The sequence below is a fragment of the Phanerochaete carnosa genome, assembly GCF_000300595.1.
Source record: "Phanerochaete carnosa HHB-10118-sp unplaced genomic scaffold PHACAscaffold_6, whole genome shotgun sequence".
In the NCBI taxonomy this organism is placed as follows: domain Eukaryota; kingdom Fungi; phylum Basidiomycota; class Agaricomycetes; order Polyporales; family Phanerochaetaceae; genus Phanerochaete; species Phanerochaete carnosa.
Window position 1 is genome coordinate 2,628,566 of NW_006767633.1, and position 20,881 is coordinate 2,649,446.

General features: G+C 55.4%; 9 protein-coding genes across 9 annotated transcripts in view; 4 read left to right on the forward strand and 5 right to left on the reverse strand.

Moving 5' to 3' along the window:
• Positions 1 to 1,021: 1,021 nt before the first annotated feature.
• PHACADRAFT_146831 (uncharacterized protein) lies at positions 1,022 to 3,263 on the forward strand (the record flags this gene model as incomplete). Its single annotated transcript, XM_007397289.1, has 6 exons — positions 1,022 to 1,265; positions 1,321 to 1,705; positions 1,871 to 2,233; positions 2,290 to 2,368; positions 2,418 to 2,681; positions 2,751 to 3,263. Exons 1-6 carry the CDS (start codon positions 1,187 to 1,189, stop codon positions 3,261 to 3,263), a joined length of 1,683 nt encoding a protein of 560 aa, XP_007397351.1. The 5' UTR covers positions 1,022 to 1,186.
• Positions 3,264 to 3,446: 183 nt separating this feature from the next.
• PHACADRAFT_97239 (uncharacterized protein) lies at positions 3,447 to 3,926 on the reverse strand (the record flags this gene model as incomplete). The annotated part of the gene is made up of 1 exon (XM_007397290.1): positions 3,447 to 3,926. One exon carries the CDS (start codon positions 3,924 to 3,926, stop codon positions 3,447 to 3,449), a length of 480 nt encoding a protein of 159 aa, XP_007397352.1.
• A 303-nt stretch (positions 3,927 to 4,229) lies between these two features.
• On the forward strand, positions 4,230 to 5,474 carry PHACADRAFT_197102 (uncharacterized protein; the record flags this gene model as incomplete). Its single annotated transcript, XM_007397291.1, has 6 exons — positions 4,230 to 4,275; positions 4,332 to 4,715; positions 4,763 to 4,817; positions 4,876 to 5,253; positions 5,301 to 5,379; positions 5,427 to 5,474. 6 exons carry the CDS (start codon positions 4,230 to 4,232, stop codon positions 5,472 to 5,474), a joined length of 990 nt encoding a protein of 329 aa, XP_007397353.1.
• Positions 5,475 to 6,959: 1,485 nt separating this feature from the next.
• PHACADRAFT_163069 (uncharacterized protein) lies at positions 6,960 to 7,696 on the reverse strand (the record flags this gene model as incomplete). The annotated part of the gene is made up of 4 exons (XM_007397292.1): positions 6,960 to 6,982; positions 7,038 to 7,086; positions 7,144 to 7,549; positions 7,602 to 7,696. The coding sequence occupies 4 exons, from the start codon at positions 7,694 to 7,696 to the stop codon at positions 6,960 to 6,962; spliced, it is 573 nt and encodes a 190-aa protein (XP_007397354.1).
• Positions 7,697 to 9,007: 1,311 nt separating this feature from the next.
• PHACADRAFT_258661 (uncharacterized protein) lies at positions 9,008 to 12,535 on the forward strand. The gene is made up of 14 exons (XM_007397293.1): positions 9,008 to 9,184; positions 9,240 to 9,405; positions 9,459 to 9,495; positions 9,573 to 9,769; positions 9,828 to 9,970; positions 10,023 to 10,063; positions 10,118 to 10,266; positions 10,326 to 10,480; positions 10,537 to 10,588; positions 10,648 to 11,665; positions 11,714 to 12,127; positions 12,194 to 12,374; positions 12,450 to 12,455; positions 12,514 to 12,535. The coding sequence occupies exons 1-10, from the start codon at positions 9,020 to 9,022 to the stop codon at positions 10,851 to 10,853; spliced, it is 1,311 nt and encodes a 436-aa protein (XP_007397355.1). The 5' UTR covers positions 9,008 to 9,019; the 3' UTR covers positions 10,854 to 11,665; positions 11,714 to 12,127; positions 12,194 to 12,374; positions 12,450 to 12,455; positions 12,514 to 12,535.
• A 248-nt stretch (positions 12,536 to 12,783) lies between these two features.
• On the reverse strand, positions 12,784 to 14,950 carry PHACADRAFT_258664 (uncharacterized protein; the record flags this gene model as incomplete). Its single annotated transcript, XM_007397294.1, has 5 exons — positions 14,816 to 14,950; positions 14,651 to 14,743; positions 14,037 to 14,237; positions 13,555 to 13,690; positions 12,784 to 13,476 (listed from the first exon to the last, which is right to left on the reverse strand). Coding segments are annotated over exons 4-5 (343 nt in total), but the record flags the coding sequence as incomplete, so codon positions are not given.
• A 171-nt stretch (positions 14,951 to 15,121) lies between these two features.
• PHACADRAFT_258667 (uncharacterized protein) lies at positions 15,122 to 17,588 on the forward strand. The gene is made up of 6 exons (XM_007397295.1): positions 15,122 to 15,379; positions 15,440 to 16,279; positions 16,334 to 16,388; positions 16,449 to 16,530; positions 16,585 to 17,172; positions 17,235 to 17,588. The coding sequence occupies exons 2-6, from the start codon at positions 15,980 to 15,982 to the stop codon at positions 17,350 to 17,352; spliced, it is 1,143 nt and encodes a 380-aa protein (XP_007397357.1). The 5' UTR covers positions 15,122 to 15,379; positions 15,440 to 15,979; the 3' UTR covers positions 17,353 to 17,588.
• Positions 17,589 to 17,765: 177 nt separating this feature from the next.
• On the reverse strand, positions 17,766 to 19,455 carry PHACADRAFT_258671 (uncharacterized protein). The gene is made up of 7 exons (XM_007397296.1): positions 19,436 to 19,455; positions 19,338 to 19,373; positions 19,232 to 19,277; positions 19,123 to 19,177; positions 18,614 to 19,057; positions 18,450 to 18,561; positions 17,766 to 18,394 (listed from the first exon to the last, which is right to left on the reverse strand). The coding sequence occupies exons 1-7, from the start codon at positions 19,448 to 19,450 to the stop codon at positions 17,993 to 17,995; spliced, it is 1,110 nt and encodes a 369-aa protein (XP_007397358.1). The 5' UTR covers positions 19,451 to 19,455; the 3' UTR covers positions 17,766 to 17,992.
• A 187-nt stretch (positions 19,456 to 19,642) lies between these two features.
• Positions 19,643 to 20,881, reverse strand: part of PHACADRAFT_258673 (uncharacterized protein) — a 4,693-nt gene continuing 3,454 nt past the window's right edge. Inside the window, exons 2-7 of the mRNA XM_007397297.1 lie at positions 20,540 to 20,841; positions 20,240 to 20,488; positions 20,132 to 20,187; positions 20,025 to 20,081; positions 19,861 to 19,964; positions 19,643 to 19,811 (exon numbers count right to left, since the gene is read on the reverse strand). Coding sequence (XP_007397359.1) covers positions 19,750 to 19,811; positions 19,861 to 19,964; positions 20,025 to 20,081; positions 20,132 to 20,187; positions 20,240 to 20,335 — 375 coding nt within the window. The 5' untranslated portion in view covers positions 20,336 to 20,488; positions 20,540 to 20,841 and the 3' untranslated portion in view covers positions 19,643 to 19,749. The remainder of the gene's footprint in view (positions 19,812 to 19,860; positions 19,965 to 20,024; positions 20,082 to 20,131; positions 20,188 to 20,239; positions 20,489 to 20,539; positions 20,842 to 20,881) is intronic.

A 20,881-nucleotide genomic window follows, 5' to 3' on the forward strand; every position in this document is an offset into this window, starting at 1 on the left:
CTATAGTCTCGGCAGCATACCGAAGGGATGGTCGAGCTGCATTACCATGGGCTGATGTGGAAGCTGGGACGACGAGATGTTCGAGCGCTTACCTTCGTCCATCGCGCCATCATCCAACACTTTAGGGCAGACGTCTTTGTACTTTGGCAGACGCCTCTTGAGCTTGAGCTTGAACATCCACACGAGTTTGCCTTGGAGTGCTGCTCTTCGGTGCATTAATCTAATTTTAGTCCAGTAATGACATAGGTGTGTGTCCCGCATACAAATTTGCACATTGTAGCTTGAATAACCAATATATAACTTCTGGCATACCGTAGTGACCCCTAAAATGTGTGCGCTGCCACTGGGTACTACCAGGCACTCCTGAGCCTCTACGCGTGCGCTACCCGACAAGGGCAGATGCGGTGGCTCAGGGTAGCAAGCGCCCTCGCTACGTAGTCAGACGCTGCTTCCTGATGCTCATTTGGGTAAGTACTAAGTATGACACCTGCTGACCTTCTTGACTCCGAAGTGGTCGTGTGTTGCTCATATTAGACGGCTAAGTGTAATGTAAACTTGTGTGGCTAACTCTGGGCGATCAAGCTTTGCTGCTCTTACTGCGTTTATTCTATACTGTGTGCTCAAACCTCACTAGCACTGGCAGCGGCCTATGCCCATGTTTAGGGCATGATCTGACAGTCTTCCGTGCGTACACAATCCCTAATATTCAGCATATTGCATCTGCTTTAATAGCAAAGTGACTACCTGTGCAAATTAACATTGTTTACCGGCGAGCAAGTCTTTCTTTGCCGGCGAGACTTCGTTTGACGGCGGTCAGTTATTATTTGACGGCGGAGTTGAACGCGTTTACCGGCATTACTTATGTTTTTGACGGCGGGATTTGAATTTGTATGCCGCGCTAATTTTTGTGCAAACGGGCCGCCATACAAACGGGCCGCCATAGCGTACCGTTTGAAAATTTGAACTTTGCGTTCGCAATCAAGACGCGAGACGCGTCGCGGATAATTCACCCTGACCTCGAGCGTCTCGAGTCCGTGTCACCCTCCCTGAGACACAAATCATTATGGCACTACGCGGGCAGCTCGGAGTTTGCGATAGCTGCGGTTTACTACATAGTCCCACTTCCACCCCCCACGACGCTTGTTAACAGTGCGCATCTGAAGATCGCAACCATAACTTGTCGACAATGTGGCCTTTCCCGACGCCGTACCCCACGCTCACACCGCAACAATTGAGAGCAGAGTATGACTATGTCATCGTAGGAGGTAACACATCGTGAAGCCACGTTTTTTGCCTATGCTTACGCTTTGCACGACCCAGGCGGAACGGGTGGGTGTGTCTTGGCTCGCCGGCTCGCCGAGGATAGAAATGGCACCGTGCTTGTCATTGAGCGAGGCGACGCACGCGATATCTGGCTCGACCGCTTTCCGCTACCGTCGACACACTACTGGTCCGACCGCAAACACAGCATGGTCCTGGAGGCGGACATGCTTGGTCAGAAGACGGACATTATCTCCGGCAAGGGCCTTGGTGGGACCTCAAGGATCAATTCGATGCAGTACAGTCGCGGCACGTCGGGCGAGTACAACGCTTGGGCGCAGGCGGGGCGCAAGGGATGGAGCTACTCGGAGCTGCTACCGTACTTCGAGCGCACAGAATGCCTGTACAATCCTGCCACGAATGCACATTATGGCACTGAAGGTGCGTTGCTTGCTGACCCTCTCAGGAGAAGCAAGATACTCACGCTTTGCAGGTCTATGGAATATCCAGGCCCCGCCATCCACCTTCAAGTTCGGTCTTAACGAACAGTGCGTAATTTTGCGCATATATCCACAATTGCCTGTGAATGACTCCGTATACGCGCTCCCAGCATTATTAGGAGTTCCCAGAAAGCAGGCTTCACCTATGGAAAGGACGTCAATGACCCGAAACTGCCGACCTCGGGGTGCTTCCTTACCCACCACACTATCGACTCGTCGGGCACCCGACACAGCACGTTCCGCGCATTCCTCCCGAAAGAGTTTGCCCTCGCACATAGCCGGAATCTGCACTTGTGCGTGAACACCGTCGCGCGGAAGATCGAGATGGAGCCGCTGGCAGACGGGAACCTGAGGGCTACGGGCGTAGTCGTACAAAGTGCGACGCCTGGCGCGGCGAGTGTGTTTGTTAAGGCCCGGAGGGAGGTCATCCTGTGCTCGGGCGCGTTGCGTACCCCCCAGGTGTTAATGCTCAGGTGCGAGTAGACCTCGGCACATCCTGCATACATTCTTCAACTCTTCGCGCATATAGCGGCATTGGCCCTGAGAAACACTTACGTGACATTGGGGTTCCAGTTGTGCACATTCTTGAGGGCGTCGGCTCAAACCTGGTACATTCCTGCCCTCTCCTTCCAGCGTCCCTGCTGACTTCGAGCATAGCAAGACCACTTGGGCCCTCACGTTGACCTACAATGCCCGCTCGAACATTCGCTCTATCTGCTCGTCCGGCGGCCATGGTACCTCCTTTACCAGCTCCTGCGCTACTTCATTTTCGGTGACGGCTGGTTCCTCACATCGCTTGTCGAAGTATGCATCCTTACTTGCGCGCGCTGGCTGGACGCGGACTCGGGGCAAAAGCCGCTCACCGAGGAAGACAAAGACCCATCGAGGCCAGAGAACATCCCAGATCTCGAGATCATAGCTGTACGCTCTCCTTTTCTTTCTCGACAAGCCAAGGTAAGCTGATGATGACGACAGGTCTCAGTATGCGAGTGGCAATCTCCAAAGTACGACCGCAAGCGGGGCGGGTTCTCGATGGTTGCCGCGCTGCTGCGACCCTTCTCGCGGGGCACCCTCCGCTTGCGCTCCTCGGACCCGCTCGAGCAGCCCATCGTCAACCTGAACTGCCTCTCCGACACGCGCGATCGCACGACCATGCGCACGGGTGTCCGATTGTGCATGCGCATCGTGCGCGAGATGGAGAAGGACGGATACCCCGTGGGCTACTTCAAGGCGCCGCAGAGCCTCGATGACGACGCGCTCGACGCGTTCATCGCGGGAAACAGCCGGAGCTGCCTGCATTACAGTAGCACATGTCGCATGGCGCCACGCGACGATCCCGAGCCTGGGGTCGTGGACGACGAACTGCGGGTGCACGGGTTCACGAACTTGAGAATTGCGGACGCGAGCATGTTCCCGCAGGTGCCTGCAGCGCACTTGCAAGCGCCGGTTGCTGTTGTGGCAGAGAAGTGTGCGGACATGATCAAAGCAACGTGGAGGGCGTAGGGATCGCTGATTTTCTTGCAAAGTCCTGGCGCTCTCTAGATTGTTCGATTGTATATCTATGGTTCAGCTCAGTCTCTGCTCTCACTACGATAATTTAAAACAGTACTGAGGTGCTCCTTATGGTGTCAGAGCAGCGCACATCTCGTGATGAAGCACAAATTCCCCAAAGTGATAATCGTGTTTCTACTTCTCAATCCCTCCTACAGCCTTTTTTATCATCTCAGCGCATTTCTCCGCAACAACAACGACGGGTGCCAGCAGGTGCGCCGCCGGAATCTGTGGAAAGACACTCGCATCGCAGACCCTCAGGTTCGCTATCCCATGCACCCGCAGTTCGTCATCCACGACCCCCGGCTCGGGATCGTCGCGCGGCGCCATGCGACACGTGCTGCTGTAGTGCAGGAAGCTCATACCGGTCGCGTCGATATATTCGTCTACGTCCGCCTCCTCCGCACTGCGCGGTGCACGCAGCGGTCTCGTGCCGTACCCGTTGGCGTGCATCGTACCTGCGATCCGCATGCAGAGCCGCACTGCCGTGCGCAATGTCTTACGATCGGCGGGCGCGCTTAGGAAGTTAAGCTCCATAAGGGGCGGGTCGAGAGGATTCAAGGAGCACAGCCGTATGGTCCCTCGGGAGTGTGGGCGGAGGACGGCGGGGAGCATAGTGTAGCCCCCTTTGGACTTGTCGTAGTCGGGGTAGGTGAAGTCGCAGACTGCGCCCTGGGTAGTGTTCGATGAGTGAAATTACACCGGAGACGCAAGCTCTCGAGACACGCACCGTCATGATCTCAATATCAGGCACATTATCTGGTCGCGCTGCGTCTCGCTGCTGCTCGTCGAGCACTTTTTGCCTCATGTCCTCGTCCAGGTAATCGGCGCGGGTGTACACGCCCGCCTCCATATAGTGGTCGCGCAGCCAACCGTCACCGAAGAAGAGGAAGCGGAGGAGCTGCCATAGGAGCCACCATGGCCTCAAGAACAGCGCGATCCAGGTGTCCCAGATCGGCGCATAGTAATAGAGCGGCGTACTTGCTTCAACAGACCGCTGATCCCACTGCAATCTCGAAGGTGGCACCGCGGGCTGTGTCTTAGCGCGGCGTCTTGCCGAAGAGCGTAACTTGAGCATCCTGCTCATTGAGCGCGGCGATGCCAGAGATAATTGGCTTGACAAGACGCCGCTGGTCTCGACGCACCAATTCTCTGATAAGAAGCATAGCGTCGTGCTGCAGAGCCGGCTGCGCGGCGACGCGACAACTGAGATCGTCACGGGCAAGGGACTCGGTGGGACGTCCAGGATCAACGGCTTGCAATATACTCGAGGTGTGCCTGGGGACTATAACGCCTGGGCAGAGAGTGGACGCCAAGGGTGGAGCTATGAGGAACTCAGGCCATACTTTGAGAAAGCTGAGGGACATTGGAGTCCCGTCACACACGCCCACTATGGGAAGAGCGGTGAGATGACTAGCTGCTCCGCTTTTCCGCTCCTGACTTTGTACCAGGGCCGTTGCAGGTCCAGGCTCCGCCTCCAAATTTCAAATTTGGGGTATCTCGAGAGTAAGTTCACCATTGAAGCATCAATTTTGGTTCGTCCAGGCCGATAGTTTCCCTGCAGGATTGCTCACGCAGCCGAGAAACTTGGCTTCGCCATCTGCAACGACGTGAACGACGCACGTCTGCCAACATCAGGATGTTTCCTCTTGCACCTGACAACCGCACAGGACGGCTACCGCAGTAGCACCTTCCGAGCCTATCTCCCCAAACACTTTGTCCTCGCCCATCGCGAAAATCTGCACATCTGTACGAAGACAATCGCATGCAAGGTCGAGGTTAAGCAATCAGCCACCGGTACACTCAGAGCGACTGGTGTCATCCTGCAGGGGACAAAGCCTGGGTCGTCCACGCGATTCGTGGCCGCCAGAAAGGAGGTCGTGCTGTGCTGTGGTGCGATCACAACGCCGCAGCTGCTGATGCTCAGGTCACCGTCTCGCCTGTACCAAGGTCTGACTAAGATGTACTAACGTGCTCTTGCTCGAACAGTGGCATTGGCCCAGCAAACCATCTGCAACAAGTAGGCGTCCCGGTGGTACACGAGCTCGATGGTGTCGGCTCCAACCTTGTGAGTCTCTGTCGTGCTTCTCTGCGCTTGTGCTAAGGATTGTGCAGCAAGACCACATGGGCTGTAGTGACGTGGCGACTTACCACCGACTATAATGTAGTCGTATTCCTGCTGCACTTCGGAGGGCAGATACTCAGGATATCTGGTCTCAAATGGCCACATGATTGTCGTGTCTAAGGAGCGACTCTGAATGTGAAACAACGGCACATGGGAGCCCGCACAAAACTGAATTTCGCACGCAACCTCCCGCGGCTGCAGGGCAGAGAGTGGGCAGCGATCTCTATGTGAAAAAAGCGCGTTAGCTTACTCTATTTACCTATCTCATCTCGATCGTTGGCGCGTCTACAGTCCACAGCTTGAGACGAGGACGAGGACGAGGACGAGGATGAGGATGCTCGGTCAACGCCGCGGACTCTGACGCGCCCATTTCCTAAAACGCCGGTAGCGTTGCTCTCCAGAACAGTTTGCCTAGCGCAGTCTAGTCACCGCGAGCCACCAGAAAAATCCATGCTAGAGCATACGTTTTCGGATCATTTAGTTTAATGAGGATATTCAGGGTGCCTCGGTCCAATGCCAGTCAGTAGATCGTGAATGTTACAGGCCTGCATGGCATTGCCCGCATTATCCTTTGACTCTACCTCCATGACGACGGTCGTGCTCAGCGTGATGCGCAGTCTGCGACCTAGGATGCCACACAGTTCGATCAGAGCGAGTGGCGTGGTGGCTGGGAGCAAGCGCTCCTCCAAGACTGTCTGATCATCCCGCAGCAGTAGACGATAAAGCACCAGAGACGTGTCTCACAACTGCGCCAGCTTTGAGTGTGAGGCAACGCAGCGAGCGTAATCCCAATAAGGGGATGATCATTTTTGTTGAAGTATGACAATCAGTGAAGGGTAAGGATATGCAAGGAACTTCCGAGTGGTCGATGGTGCCGGTGTGAAATGTTGAGTGGGAAGCGACGCAGTAGCCGAGCGCGCCGCATGTTGAAGTCATTTACCACAACTCGCTGGCCAGCGGCCCGCGGATCGGCCAGTCCTGGCGAGCGCCACCGTATGACAACTACAGGCTCTTTACGAATCTCATTTGTGCTCTTCATTGTGGTGTCCAACTACGGAAGAAAGCTTCAAATTTTGGTAGTCATCAATTTCGCGCACGTGTCTTAAGAACGCAGCCTGCAGCCGCTCGCGCACTCGCTCTGTCAATATGGAGCGCATTCAACAGGACGGCCAGTTGTACAAGTCGCATATATCTACAACGAATACAAATACCCAATCTGTAATGGTGTCACAAGAACGGCATAACTCAGAACCCCCCCACCCCCCCGTTAAGGGAAGGATAAGCTTGCAAGTGCGAACAAATGGATAAACGTCGTCGCGTCTGCAACGAATACAAATCGCTAATCTGCAATAGTGTCACAGGAACAGCGTAACTCGGGTAATCGTCGTTTTTAAAAGAGGAATATCGGTCTCCACAGGAGATATGCAGCTCCATGAGTCCAACTACAAGGTGCAGCAATCGAAGGAAGTAGAAAAAAGCCTTCGAGGTCGGGACTGTTGCTCGACTAGAAATACAACATAACTCTAAAGCGAGCTGCCATAGAAAACTACAAAAAATGTGAGCCATGTCTGGCAATACGACTAGGATTATGGTCGACTCACCGTATTGAGCGGTGTAGCGTACGGTAATGTTCGCGGAACCAGGAGTGCACTAAGCGCAGTTCACTTAGCAAATTGGTGACAGAGTTGGATGCACCTCAACACTTACAGAAGCAGGCGGTTGCCCGCCCTGGGTGCTCACCCTGTAGATAGCAGTGGCGAGTTCGCCCTCCACGCTCTTAAGACTCAGCCAATTGATGTTGACTGTGGGGTTGCTTGGCGCGGGGACGGAGCCTGTCGTCGCGCCGACCACGAAGGCATTAGGATTGCCGGCCTCGCTCGCGGACGTGAAGTCCCACTCCGGGCTGAGGCCCGAGCCCGTGGGGTTGTCGATGAAGAAGTGCTGGCCAAGTACAACACCGGGGCTTAGCTCCGAGATGGTGTTGATCAGCGACAACGCAGTAATGCTTTCAGGAGCGGCTTTCCAGGCATCATAGGCGATGTCTGTGATGAGGTCAAAGGTCGGCTCAGGAAGACAAGAGATGTCGAAGATCTCCGCGACAGCCCCAATGGATCTGTAGATGATTCGCCAACGTTCAGCAACCGTAAGCACCAAACATAACGTACGAGTACGTCCCAGTGCTCGCGCACGTGTAGTTCTGCGTACCGACACCAAGGCCAAAGAACGATGGTGGACCCGGAGGCGGGGGAACGAGAGGCATTGTGGACGAGTTGGCGGTGCTCGGCAAAACGAGAGTGTCCTTCGCCGTGCTGCAGCGCGAGCCCGTTCGACGCGAAGGGGCCGCAAAAGCAACAGAAGCAGCGGTCAGGAAGGTGAGGATGTGGGATGAAAGCATCGTTTAAGGAGAGTCGGGCGAACTGAAAAGAAGGGAAAGGGAAGGCGGCGGGCTATGAAGTCTACCTAAGGGCCGCCGTGTGGCTTTTATAGGTCGACGTGCATGGCTCTAAGCATCTTTGTGCGCATTTACCAGTTCCGCCGGCTATCCCTCGTGCAGGGACGAGACAAAGGATAAATATGTCTGGCTGCTCATCCACGGCAAGTTAGCATTTAGGCAGCTGTCCAAGTGAGACACATCTGCCAGTTGGGATGGTTAGATCTTAAAATGTGACGTGCCGTTAAAGCGCATCAGGACGCGTTTGACGGGCTGTCGGCAAGATTCAGGCACGTCAGGCCTTCTGCCTAGCAACCAGCTATAAGTACAATGCAGCATAGCGACGAACAACACCGATGGGACATATTCACGTTGAGATGACACCGAAGGCCTGACGAATGATCAGCTACTGCAAGTACGCTTGACGGAAAGGAAGTGGTTTGCTCATAGGCTCGACTTTCATGGGATGAAAACAAAGATATTTGCACGTTTGCAGATTGATATCACTAAAGGACGGCATTGTGGGATCGATCCGTGCGAAAACACAGGATCGTCCAATGAGCTAACACTATGCAGCTGTATGTCTTAGTACTCGAGGATCTGAGCTGTGCAAACTTCATCCAGAGAAGTCCTGCGACTTACCAAAACTAGTGGCATCTCTGCTGAAGGATGCTCACAAGCTCAGAAGGCATCTCAGGAAAGTAGTCGGTGCGACTTAAGCTGAATGTCTCGTCGCGGCTGGTGGCAGCCAATAAGAGACCTTGAACGAGTGGCGTCAGTAAGTGAGCAGCGTTTACTTACTGTATTATGAGAGGCAAATAATTGTACTTACATATTAGACGCCTATATAGGAATTGTTACTTTCTGTCCTTACCCCTTCTATCTTACCCCAAACTTCCACTTTCGACAGTTGGCACACATGCTATCAATACCTATCAGCCGCGTGCCGTCCTCGCCGTACTTGTGAGACTGCGCCCCGTACCTTGTGACCACAGTATCACACAGAATGCGGTCCGTGTTTCTCAGCTTCAGGTGGCAGCGTTTTCGGCATGCGATTTTTGTATATAAGTCCTTGTGAAACTTGGTGCGAACGTCGTATCTACAACATCCAGAAGCATCTGTGTTACTGCGAAGAGTACTCGCAACTCTAAGATGTCCCAACCCGTGTTTGGTCCATGCCCCCCTCGTTTTGCGGAGATCAAGCGTCAGATAGCTGTGTCGTACCCGGACTTCGAGACCCGCGTTACCAAAGCGTGGGTCGACCTCCTCAGCGAGCTCGACAAGGTGACGGAGGAGATTGCGAGCCAGGGATCAGACGTGAGTTTTCAGTCCGGCGGTGAACGCCAGAGCAGGAGTTCTCATATTCGCGCAGAGCATACCACATGTGCAGTTCTCTGCTCTTGAGAACCTCCCTCAGGAGAAATTGGACGTAATTCGGCGCAGGGGATGCGTTGTCATTAAGGACGTTGTGGACGATGTCGAGGCTACATCTTGGAAAGATGATCTTCGCGAGTATGTCAAGGCGAATCCTGTGCAAGGTCAGCAAATGGAGAGCGTTCTTCATGGCAACTCGCTGACATGAACCATGCAGGTTTCCCTGAGGAAGATAAGCAGTTCTTCCAGCTCTAGTAAGAAAAGGCCGTTCTCCACCCGTGTCATGACGGAGCTGATTTCTCATTTCGACATTTCTCGTTTCGACACACAGCTGGACCAAGTCCCAAGTCCGTGCCCGCGCCGATCCGAACGTACTAGCTGCAACCGCGTGGCTCAACAAATTTTACCATGTCAAGTCTCAGCAGGAACTCCCCGATGTCGACCTGTTTACGCCGCTCAGTTATGCCGACCGCTTCCGCATGCGGCACCCCGGGAACAAGTGGTACAATCACCCGCCGCATATCGATGGTCTGTCTTGACCTGTCGACTAGTTCCAACGGAAAGTTTCTGATGAGGTCTCGTTCAGGTGGTGGCATTGAGAGGTGGGAAGACGACGCGTTCCGGAGCTGCTTCGCGGACATCCTAAACGGAAACTGGAGACAACACGACCCGTACGACCTCGAAGGACGTATCAACGCTCGCAACTCGTTATATGGCAGACCAAACCAAGTGAGTTTACATTACACTTGCCGTCGCAGTAAGATACTGAATGGCACCGAAGTCTTCAATCTTCAGAACATATCAAGGCTGGCTCGCCCTCAGGTATGTGCGCATTCTGTACAGGTCCTTTGATGAGGACTCATAACGTCTGTGTAGCGAGATCACACCACCGAATCAGGGAACTCTTCAAGTTTTCCCTGACGTCTTACTCTCGAACACCTACATCATTCTCCGGCCCTTTTTCAAGCCTGTCTCTGAGGATATCTCCGAGGCCGATCTCTTCAAGGCCGAGAACTGGAAATTCGGCGAGTTGCTTCTTAGTCACTACTTGCGTCGCGTGTCTTACACGACACTTATTATGAAGACATCACGTCTGAAGACTTCCCGGGCATCTACTCGCTCGACAAAGGCTACAGCGGACCGCGTCCGAAAACGGAGACGCATCCGCACCTGCGGCTCGACAAGACGATGGTGAGCGTGCCGAAGGTTAAACCGGGCGACATGGTGTTCTGGCACTGCGTATGTCCAGTCTCCTCCCCATCTCGTGTCAGTCATTCCTGCAACTAGCTCTCTAGGACGTGATTCACGCTGTCGAGATTGAGCATACCGGCATAGAGGATTCCTGCGGTGCGTGTTCCCCTTATACCTCCCCACCCATTGTGCTCATGTGCCTCATTGCTCGACAGTGATGTACATCCCTGCGATGCCCAACACGCCCGTGAATGCCGAGTACGTCCAGCGCCAGCGCGAGAGTTTCCTCGCGGGCGTGCCGCCGCCGGACTTCCCCAAGTGGGAGGGCGAGGCGGGCTTTGCTGGCATTGGCACCCCGGACGATATCGTTGACCCTATCGGGAAGCAGGCGATGGGATTCGCGGTCTCCGCCGCTGCGTGAACGACTGGTTTGCTGTAAAATATCTCGATATGGAGAAAAAATCGAAAGATGGAGCAAACGTTGGTATAATACGTCCTGCTGTACAATGATATCCCTGGAATTGGAAAGTCACAGTGTAAAAACGATGGAACATACAGCTTCGAATACGGCGCCACAAAGCCCCAACCAAACATGGTCAAACATTCTGCGAATGCGACGTAAATTCACGCCGAGATACAGAAGATATGAGCACTCTAAAGATCGAAAGCAAGGTGCAATGAGAGCATGCTGAGACGAGACTGAAATAAAAACGAAATCGGACCAGGACACCAAGGTCCAAGATGGGGATAGATCATGAGTTGGCGACCGCCTCCCCCTCTCCCTTGCACTTTTTGTGCTTCTTGTCCCTTTTCTCCTTCTTACTATCTCTATTGCTTTCTTTCGCCTCCGTTTTCGCTTCGGACGCTACCGGCGCGTCGACGTCCATCGTGTCCTCAGAGACCTTCTCCTTAGACTTTTTCGACTTTTTCGACTTCTTCTCACCCGCCACTGATTCTGTCGCAGGTTCGGCTACCTCTGCGGTCTGTTCCTTCTTTGCCTTCTTTTTCTTATCTCCCCTTGCCCTCCTTGATCTGTGCTTCCTTGCTCTGCTTACCCTCGCTGTTCGCCTCTACGCTCGCCTTCTGCTCCGACGTTACTTCTACAACTGACTCCCGTCGCGCCTCCTTTTTCTCCTTCTTGCTCTTCTTATCTCCCTTTTCCGAGGTTTCAGGCGCCGAAGATGAGTCGGCGGTAGGCTCAGGAGACGTCTTCGACCTCTTCGCGGGCTCGTCCTGCAGCGAATGAGCAACGGTGAACGGCCGAAGAGACAGAATACACACAGCAGCATCTTCGGCTTTGCGCTTTTTGTCTTTTTTATCCTTCTTCTCTTTCTTCTTCTCCTTCTCCCCCGCCTTCTTCACATCGCCATTCTGCTTGCTCTCCGCCTTGCTCGACTGGGCCTCAGATTTCTCAGCGGAGGGCCTCTTCGCAGACTCGGCCTTCTCCGCGTCTTCTTCAAGCGCAACTGGAGTCGTGACGGGCGACATCCGCACGGGAGTGCCCAGGGGAGAGGCGTTAGCACCTGTGCCCTCGTATCGCGGCGCGTGGGGTCTGCCGCTTCCCCAGTCGTTCGTGCGACTCCAGGGCTGGTACTTACCCGATGATCCTGCTCCGCCATGGCTGCCATTTTGCTGGACGTTCTGCCGGCGGTTGTTGCTGTTGTTGTTATTGTTGGATCGGTTGTCCTGCCGGCCCTGGTCCAGTCAGTTGATTCGAGGGTATGTGAGGTCAGGCGAGGAAAGAAAGGGGACTAGACGCACGTCTTTCGGGCCCTTGTAAAGACCCTTTTGATATTTCTCGGCCTCGCTAATGCACTGCGTGTGGCCCTTGTACTCGGCGGGCCCGTTGAAGGTCGTGCTGCAGTCGATGCATGTAAATGCAGATTGGCACTGATACCGGTGGTTGTCAAGCTTAGGCTTCTTCACCACATCTCCACATCCTGTTTACATATAGGGTCAGCTCCCAGCGACAGGATATCTGCGGCTCTGCCTGTGCTAGTGAGGAGCGTGCAGACCTTCGCATCTGAGACAGATCGGGTAAGTTGTCCGCATTCATGCTGGTTGACTGGCTGGGTACTTACTGGAACGAGACCATTTTGAACGAAGGGTAAGGACAAAGGAAGGCAGGATAACAAAGAGCAGGAAAAACAGTACGAGAGCAGAAAACCACCAGCAGCCAATCAGCAGCCACTGGACGTGAAATTTAGAAGTCACGTGAAACAGGCGCGATAACAAGGCGCGCCGGCGGCGCCGCGCTTTTGGTCGCGTTCTCGCCTTTGACCGCGATGGTCTCCTTTGCCGCGTCGGAAATTCTCAAAGTGCTACTCGGTAATTGAGGTCAGGCTCGAAATTTTAGCTGAATATATGATATAGATTATGGCTGCTGGCCCTCAACGTGGCTGGCAGACGCGTGTGCTACACTTCGAGACTAAGGGTATACGGGTATGTACTGTATCTGTGTCTCCTAATCAACCGATGATAGTCCCGTGAAGTCCATGTCTTCAAGTTCCGATGGTATATCTGGGTATCCCTGCTCTTGTCCACTGTGCCTCATCGCCTGCCCATCTTGATCACCCACGTCTCGACCTTCCTCTTCCCGGGCAGGAGTACGCTCTCCACAAACTCTTCGCCCTTCTCCAGGCCCATGAACATCGTCTCGTCACCGAGGTAGTCCACCCTGAGCGGCGACTTCTCCTCAGCAGGGTCCCTGTCCACCCTCCTCTTCATCGCCCGTTCCACGGTCCTCTTCTTCGCGGGGTCAAGGCACACGAGCGCCCACTCCGCCTCAGCGACGGGCCTGCGTAGCGCAGCGTGCGCGCGCTCCCAGATCGTGCCGCACATGACGACCTCGTTCCGTATCTCGATCGGCCACGGGAACGCGCGCGCGACGAGGCGCAGGTCGCGCACGGGCTCGGGGAAGACGCTGAAGCCCGCGAACCGCGCGTACTCAGGCAGCGCGCACCGCGGGTTCTCGCGCACGTCGAAGAGCAGCGGAACCCTGCCTCCATCGATACATGGGTGCAGCGTGTCGCGTTGGGGGCGGACTGGTGCGAACGGTGCGAACACGGGGACAGTGGGTGCGCGTAAGTACGTCTCTGGGCCGCAATGTTGTGTGCACTCACTCGATTGCACAGGAATTTGCATAGGCTGCGGGTACACGCATGGCACCCCAAACCAGGGGAATGCCGCTGGCGGGTAGGGCAGGTAGACGACGTTGCGCGTCGGCGAGGGGACTGGCGGCCACTGGCTCTGGCTCTGGCCCTGCGTCGGGTGGCGATCGTGTGGGAAGCCCATTCTTTGCGAGATGTTGTGTGTAGGTGAGTGTTCGATGTTTTCACTGTCCTCCTGCACCAGCCCCTTTTATATGCAGTCCTAGAGTGACTCTGTGCATTATTACACGAGGCTATGGCAGACGACACTCAGAGCCTCGTAACCTGCAAAATAAGGTTAAGTTCTGCCATCCGCCCCCCACTGCCCGGAAGAGCTGACGACAGACGCACACCGACGTAAGCAGTGCGACCCGGGTGCTGGACGCTGCGGTCCAGGGAAGTCCGCATCATTCTCACGGGCGACTGGAGTTATCGATCATCTAGACTCTCCCCTGGACCAATGGGAAGCGTGGCCAGTCTGGGCTTCGAGCGTCACCTTCCCGCTGTGCACTGCCCTGTGCGCCCATTCCTGTGCAAGAAGCGGTCCTCCCCGACGCCCGCCCCCGTCAAGCGTCGCCCACGTCGGGAGGGCTGTGCCCCCTTGTTCCCATCGTGACGGCCCGCCGTGCATGACGTATGAGCTATCTTTCGGGACGTGAGTGTTCCTCCTTTAGTCTTCCGGGCGCGCGTCGAGGTCGGTGTACTCTAGAGCTTTCCTAGGACAGATACGTGCTGTGCGGTGGTATAATGCAGTTCAGAGTGTCACGTCTCGGAAAATCTGTCAAGGTATGTCCCAAGGATCCGATGGCTAAGTATACATTATTCTGGGTTCCTCAGGATGCCTGCCTCCGTCCATTTTCGCTGTCGACGAGCTTTTTTTTTTTGGTATGGAAGTGTTCTATGGCATAGCTCGGAGGTGCTCGGGGAGGTATGGTGTAAATCACAATCATTCCCGTGGTATGCCGGATATGTCTGGCGAGGCTGCGTCGGTCTGCCGGGCTCACACCTCCAGAGCCTTGCTTCGGCTGAGTCCCTTGGACCCTTTACTTAGTCACTTTCTGTTTGTTGCGCAGCATTAACGGAGCTTCTGCCAATAACGCGACTGGGGCGACAAGGAAGTTCGTCCTGTGTGATCTTGGGAATGTCGACGTGTCGGCTGAAGGTGAGCCCCCTCTCCATAATATCCCCTTTCTCCGGCCGCGCGTACTCACAAGCGACACATAAACTTCGCCAGTGTTCACAATCTAATTCCGCTGACGTCTCAATGGGTATTGCAGTGTCACAGCTGAATGCCATCAGAAACACATTGTTCGTGCGAACCGAAGCCCATTCACTCGCTTTGATTTCGTGCCAATCCTGGACGCCCCCCTCCCAACGTCCCAATTCAAACCCGCGCCGAGCACATTCAGCGGGTCAGCTGCCTCACCCCTGGGTCAGTCGGCCACTGCCGATCGCTGCGTTTCAGCGGAGGCGCATGACTTGAGGAAGTGTATATAGAGTCGTGTGCTTGCATATAGATGCACCTTTTCTGCCACTTTTTGCCCCCTTCGTCTGCTCTCGTATCCGCTTGCCCACAATGACGAGGTGTACGGCGTCTCGTTTACACTCTTGTGTGTGTGTCTGCAAGTCCGGAACGGCTCCTCCGCCAAATGCGAGAAGCGCTAGCAGAATGCGGGAGTAGAGTCAAAGTAGACGAATTCATTGCCGGAGACCGGCCTTCGAGCACCTTCAGAGGCGTCGAACGCAGGTGTTATCTCTGGCAGACGGGGTAAATTAGTCAAGGGCCAAGGATCGTCCGGTACGTGCATGCTTCGCTGCTGAGTCTTTCGAGCGGCTGCTCATACACTCATGACTGCAGCAGAAGGCGATGACGAAATAGGTCAATGGCAGATGTGCATGGCAATGCACATGACCTCGGCGCCGTCGTTAACAAAGACGAACCCACTTCACACGCGCCCGACCAATTCCAAATTCCCGCCAGGTTTTGTCATCGTCCCCCGTCGACCGCTCTAGCGCCTGGCGTTTCAGTACGCGCCCGGGTGTCCGTCTATGCCCGTCGCCATCCGACCTCTCAAACGCGTCTTTTAGCGTCAGAGAGTAAGCACGGGGAAACGGTGCAGGTGCGTGCACATACCGCGAGTACTGGTGCATGCGTTTCTCTTGCCAATCGGAGCACGGAGCAACGATAACCATCCTACGCTCATTGGCCTGCGGACCTATCAGCCGCCGTCGACGCTGGCTGTGGATATCATCACAGATGCTGACCACGGACGTGCACGGGAGGTGACTAACCGCACGTGATGCGGGGAAAGCGTGCTCGTCCTCGACTGTGCCGCCGCCCATACATAAAGCCTGCTCCGGGAGACCCGACAACCTCCATCCGTTTGGTTTCACTGCCATGTCCTTTGCAGCACTGCGCGCGTCCCTCCACCGGGCTGCTGCCCCCGCCCCTGCCGCTTTCAGGCGCTCTGCCGTTCGCTCGAGCGTGCGCAGGTACTCAACAGAGCCGCCCACCCCCACACCCGCTCCCAAGTCGAGTACCGCGCTGTATGCAGGCCTCGGTGCTGCTGCCCTCGGAGGCGTCGCATTCTGGGTCTTCACCTCCCAAGGTGACTCCGCGAAGACTATCGCCAAGTCTGGCATCCAAGGCGCAAAGGCCGCGGCCAAGTTCACGCCCACAAAGGAGGACTATATTAAGGTGCGTGCCTCAATGCCGGCGAAAGCTACAGCGAATACTTAGAGGCCTCCAAAGATTTACAACAAGGTCGCTGAAGTCATGGATGAGGCTGCTGATAAGGACTACGATGGTGAGCACCGCGAGGACTTCGTAAGCTGTCTCCGGAGCGCTGATGGTGGCAATGCAACAGACGGATCTTATGGCCCTATCTTCCTGCGTCTCGGCTGGCATTCTTCTGGCACTTTCGACAAGGAGTCCGGCACCGGTGGAAGGTACGCTTTCCTACGTCCGCGCCCCGGAGACCTCAGCTAACCCTTATCTTGCAGCAACTACGCGACCATGCGGTTTGCGCCCGAGTCCCAGCACGGCGCGAACAACGGCCTGCACGTCGCGCGGGAGCTGATGGAAGAGATCCACAAGGAGTTCCCCTGGGTCTCGTACGGCGACCTCTGGACGCTCGGTGCCGTGACGGCCATCCAGGAGATGGGCGGGCCGCACGTGCCATGGCGCCCGGGGCGCATCGACGGCGTCGCGGCGCAGGCGACGCCCGACGGGCGGCTGCCGGACGGCGCGAAGGGCGCGGACCACCTGCGCGCGGTCTTCGGGCGGATGGGCTTCGACGACCGCGAGATCGTCGCGCTCTCGGGCGGCCACGCCGTCGGGCGCTGCCACCGCGACCGCTCGGGCTGGGACGGCCCCTGGACGTTCTCGCCCGCGACGGTGAGCAACTCGTTCTTCAAGCTCCTCTTCGACGAGACCTGGGTCTGGAAGAAGTGGGACGGCCCGCGCCAGCTCGAGGACAAGGGCACGCGCTCGCTCATGATGCTCCCCACCGACTACGTCCTCGTCCAGGACAAGAGCTTCAAGAAGTGGGCCAGGGCGTACGCAGACGACGAGGAGCTGTTCTTCAAGGAGTCCGTGCCGTTTTTCCTCGCCCGAGTATGACGCGTTGTTACTGACTGGATGCAAACTACAGCTTCGCCGGCGTTTGCGTCAAGCTCTTCGAGAACGGTGTCCCCGCCCACCAGTGGGTGACCTCCGAGCCGTGGATCATGCCAACCACCGAGGAACAGAAGGAGGCCAAGTCTTCTTAAGTCACTATACCGCCCCAAACTAGAATCCTAGACGGCTTGTCCTAGAAGTGCATCCCCTAGAACCGCAACTTAAACGTCCAGTCGGTAAACTTCCAATGTTGTCGCTGCCCAATGCCTTGTGGACTTTTCCGGCGTAAAATAATCTGTGATTTGTCGTTGTGGCAAACTTAAACATCTCTTGGTTCACTGGCGCTGCTATATATCTATCGTTGTCTTCTTTGTATTCCTGGGTATCACAATGGAATTGTGCTTTGCATAAGTCAGTGGACGCTTGTTTAATGCGGCGAGAACGAGCCACGTACTACTGTGGGAACAATCCCAGAGGCCAGACTGACTCTAGCAGCTATATTAGTGCTAAACATCTTCGTGTTCCACACTTGTCAAGTAAAGAGCACATTAGAGGCGACTGTAAGCCTAATCCATTGCTGATAATTCTATATATACATCGTCGTGAGCATCGTGAGTAGTCAAGTGGTACAGGGAGGAGGATCGAAGAAGGTAACGAAACCCAAAGACCTGGTATACGTCTAGCAACAGACTTGTATCTCAAATCGAAAAACAAAAAAGGACTGTCCGACCGAAACGGATGGATGATTGTGTGCGCGGGCAATACAGCGTCGGATGGTGGGAGGAACGGGGATCAGAACGACGTCGTCGAGTCGACCTCGATCGTGGGCACAATCGATGCGATGAACTTGAGAAAGACGACGAGATAGAAGTCGACGCGCATACCCTCTATATCCTCGTCTTGCGCGTCCTTGACGTTGTTCCCGCTCGCGCGGCGGAAGAGCCACTTCTTCTGGGCACCTTTGTCCTTGGCTGCCGCTGCGGACGTGCCCTTGCGCTGCGCTTGCTGCTCCTCAATTACGCTCTGGTTCATGCGCTCAATGACCTTCTTCATGACCTCAGCGTGCCGACACGGATGTACGGATGCTGCCTGTAGAGAGTTGCTGTGAGGGAAGGGCTCGATCGTCACCGTCTTCTTCGCATGCTCGGCAGATATGTCTTGAAATATTTGCGACGGCGTGAGCGGGTTGCCGTTCTATTGTAGGACACTCATCAGCAGTACTCATAGTATAAGCATGGTTTATATGTACCTCATCATAACCAATGAGCCACAATCTCGGTGTCTGGTAGTACTTGTCGTATGAGATGAGGACGTCGTACGTCCGCACTTGCAAGAGGTTACCCTTTGCTACCTCAACTTGACTGCACAGGGCGTTGAGAGTGAGACAAGGAGGACATCACATCAACGGCGCACCTTCCGTCGATGACCCCGGCAGTCGGCGACGTAACTTTGGGTGCTGCAACAGCCGCATCGTCCTCATCCTCCAAGTCCTCCTCTTCCATGTCCGGGATCTCATCAATATCCGGGATCTCATCCGGGCCCGCCCCCGCGCTCGATAACGATGTGTTCGCCATCGCATGCGCCAGGCCGTCTTCGACGTCCGGAATCTCGTCGATGTAGCCCGCGTCCGCCACACCGTCGTCGCCCACGGGGCGACCAGCGTGCGTCTCGACCCACTCGTCTTCCTCCTTGCCCGTGCTCGAGAGCTCGCCAAAGGAGACAAGCCGCTCTGCGTCCTCGTCTGCGTCTGTGTAGGCGAGAGCCGTTGCTCGGCGCAGGCATGGCACCCCGCGCGTCATCAGGTACTGTTTGTCGGCGGGTAGAAAGTCGCGCGTCTTCCCTGGGTCGGCTTTCTCCCTGTCTGCATGGTCAGTACATAGGGTGGAGAGGCCGCAGGGGCCGGGGTATACGCAGCGACGGACCATGTCCAGACCCCAAACTTGTACGTCAGGAAGTCTCCTGCAGCAATGAACTCCTCTAGTGTCGCGAGTCAGCAGCAGGTTCTTGCAGAGTCGAAGCTGCATCACGCACCAGGAGTGATACGCCCATGCTCCTTGAATTTGCTCTCTTTGAGAACCTAATCAAACACCTTGCCTCAGCGGAATGCATTGCGTCGAAATCAAGCAGAGTGGCATACAGGACTCAAGTAGTCGCGTACCGCCCAGTATTGTTGCTGGCAGCACGCGCGATCAGTACGCTCACGGAGGTGCGTGTGAGCGGGAAAATGCGACGAACCTGGAGAGCGTGCATGGTGGTGGGACAAAGAGAGTCGGTGGCAAGCGGACAATCATCGATCCTCAAGCAACTATCAAAGTACGACACCACGTGTTTCTCAAAACGGCAAGTCCCCCCTTTGAAACACTCCCTCGAGCTCGCAGTGGAACCGTATCGTACGTCGTGGGCGAGGAGAGGGCAAGAAAGCCAGAGAGCAGATGCATGAATCGGGAAAGCGGTATTTAAAGTGCGCAGACATTTGCACGGACGGAAGAGGCTTATGCCCGACAGGTCGGGCCAAATACGCCATATGCGCGAGCTAGTCCTAAACGAAACTACTCGTCCAGCTTCCAAGCATTATCCTTGACAAGTTTCTCCCTCTCAAGCAGGTACTTTCCTGCGTCGTCGATCAGCATCCCCGATTTCACATCCGCACTGCTACTTGCCTTCTTTGTACTTCTGCGCGTTATCTGGGGCTTTGACATAGTGCCAGCCGAGCCGCTCGTTGCAGCCCATGCAGTACACGTCCGCGACAGTATGCACGCCAGTCCTACATTCAGCTCCGTTCAGACTCACAGTCCGCAACACGAGAAGAGCGAAAGACACCCACAGAAGCCCACGCTCTTCTCTCTTTCCCATCTTGAGATTGATAGCCGAGTGCATGAGACTGTCGGTGCGCTCAAAATACCGCATGGCGAGATGGGAACGAGGACTTACTAGCCGCGACCATCCCGTCCTGAGAAAGACTTGCTGATTAGCTCGTCCTGGAGGGCCTTGGGTCAACACGTCAGCTCTGCATATCTGATAAGAGTGTAGGATACAGACGATTGTCGCAGAACAGGTCGAACACTGGAACACTGGATGATCGTGATAGGCTGCGATGACCTGTGCTTTCGTATCTGCATTGACGGTTTGCGTCATAGGAGTCTTCAAGAAATGAGCGAAATGAGGAAGTTGCCGGGCAAAGCTTTGCGGCAAGAGATGCGTTAAGACCAGACACACATGATATATATTCGAACCTGAGCAAGATAAAGGGCTCCTAGAAGCAGTAGCTAGCACTAGCCCTAAGTCAACCTGGAATTGGTCAGTGAGCACTTCGCACAGCGGAGGCAAATCGGGGCGCACACTGTGTGAGATCAAAATAGGGTTAGGAGAGATCGACGTCAGGGTTAGGAGTCCGGCTCTCTTTCCACGACCCCCTCCAGGTCGTTCCTCGCTTTCTGCACCTCCAATCGTTCTAGCACAGCTCGATGCAAGCTCGACATCGCACTTCGCCCCGCTGACTTGCCCTTGGACTTCGAGGCACCAGCCTCGCCGCCTTCAGCGGCAGGCGCACGGGGCAGATCTGACTGAGCGTTCGATGGCTCGCTCGTTGTCGTCAGGTGGGAAGGGACGATGATGGGCGTAGGACGGGGCGGAGGTGGCCACTGTGGTCAGAATAAGCACACAGAGAGGCGAAGGCTGGTA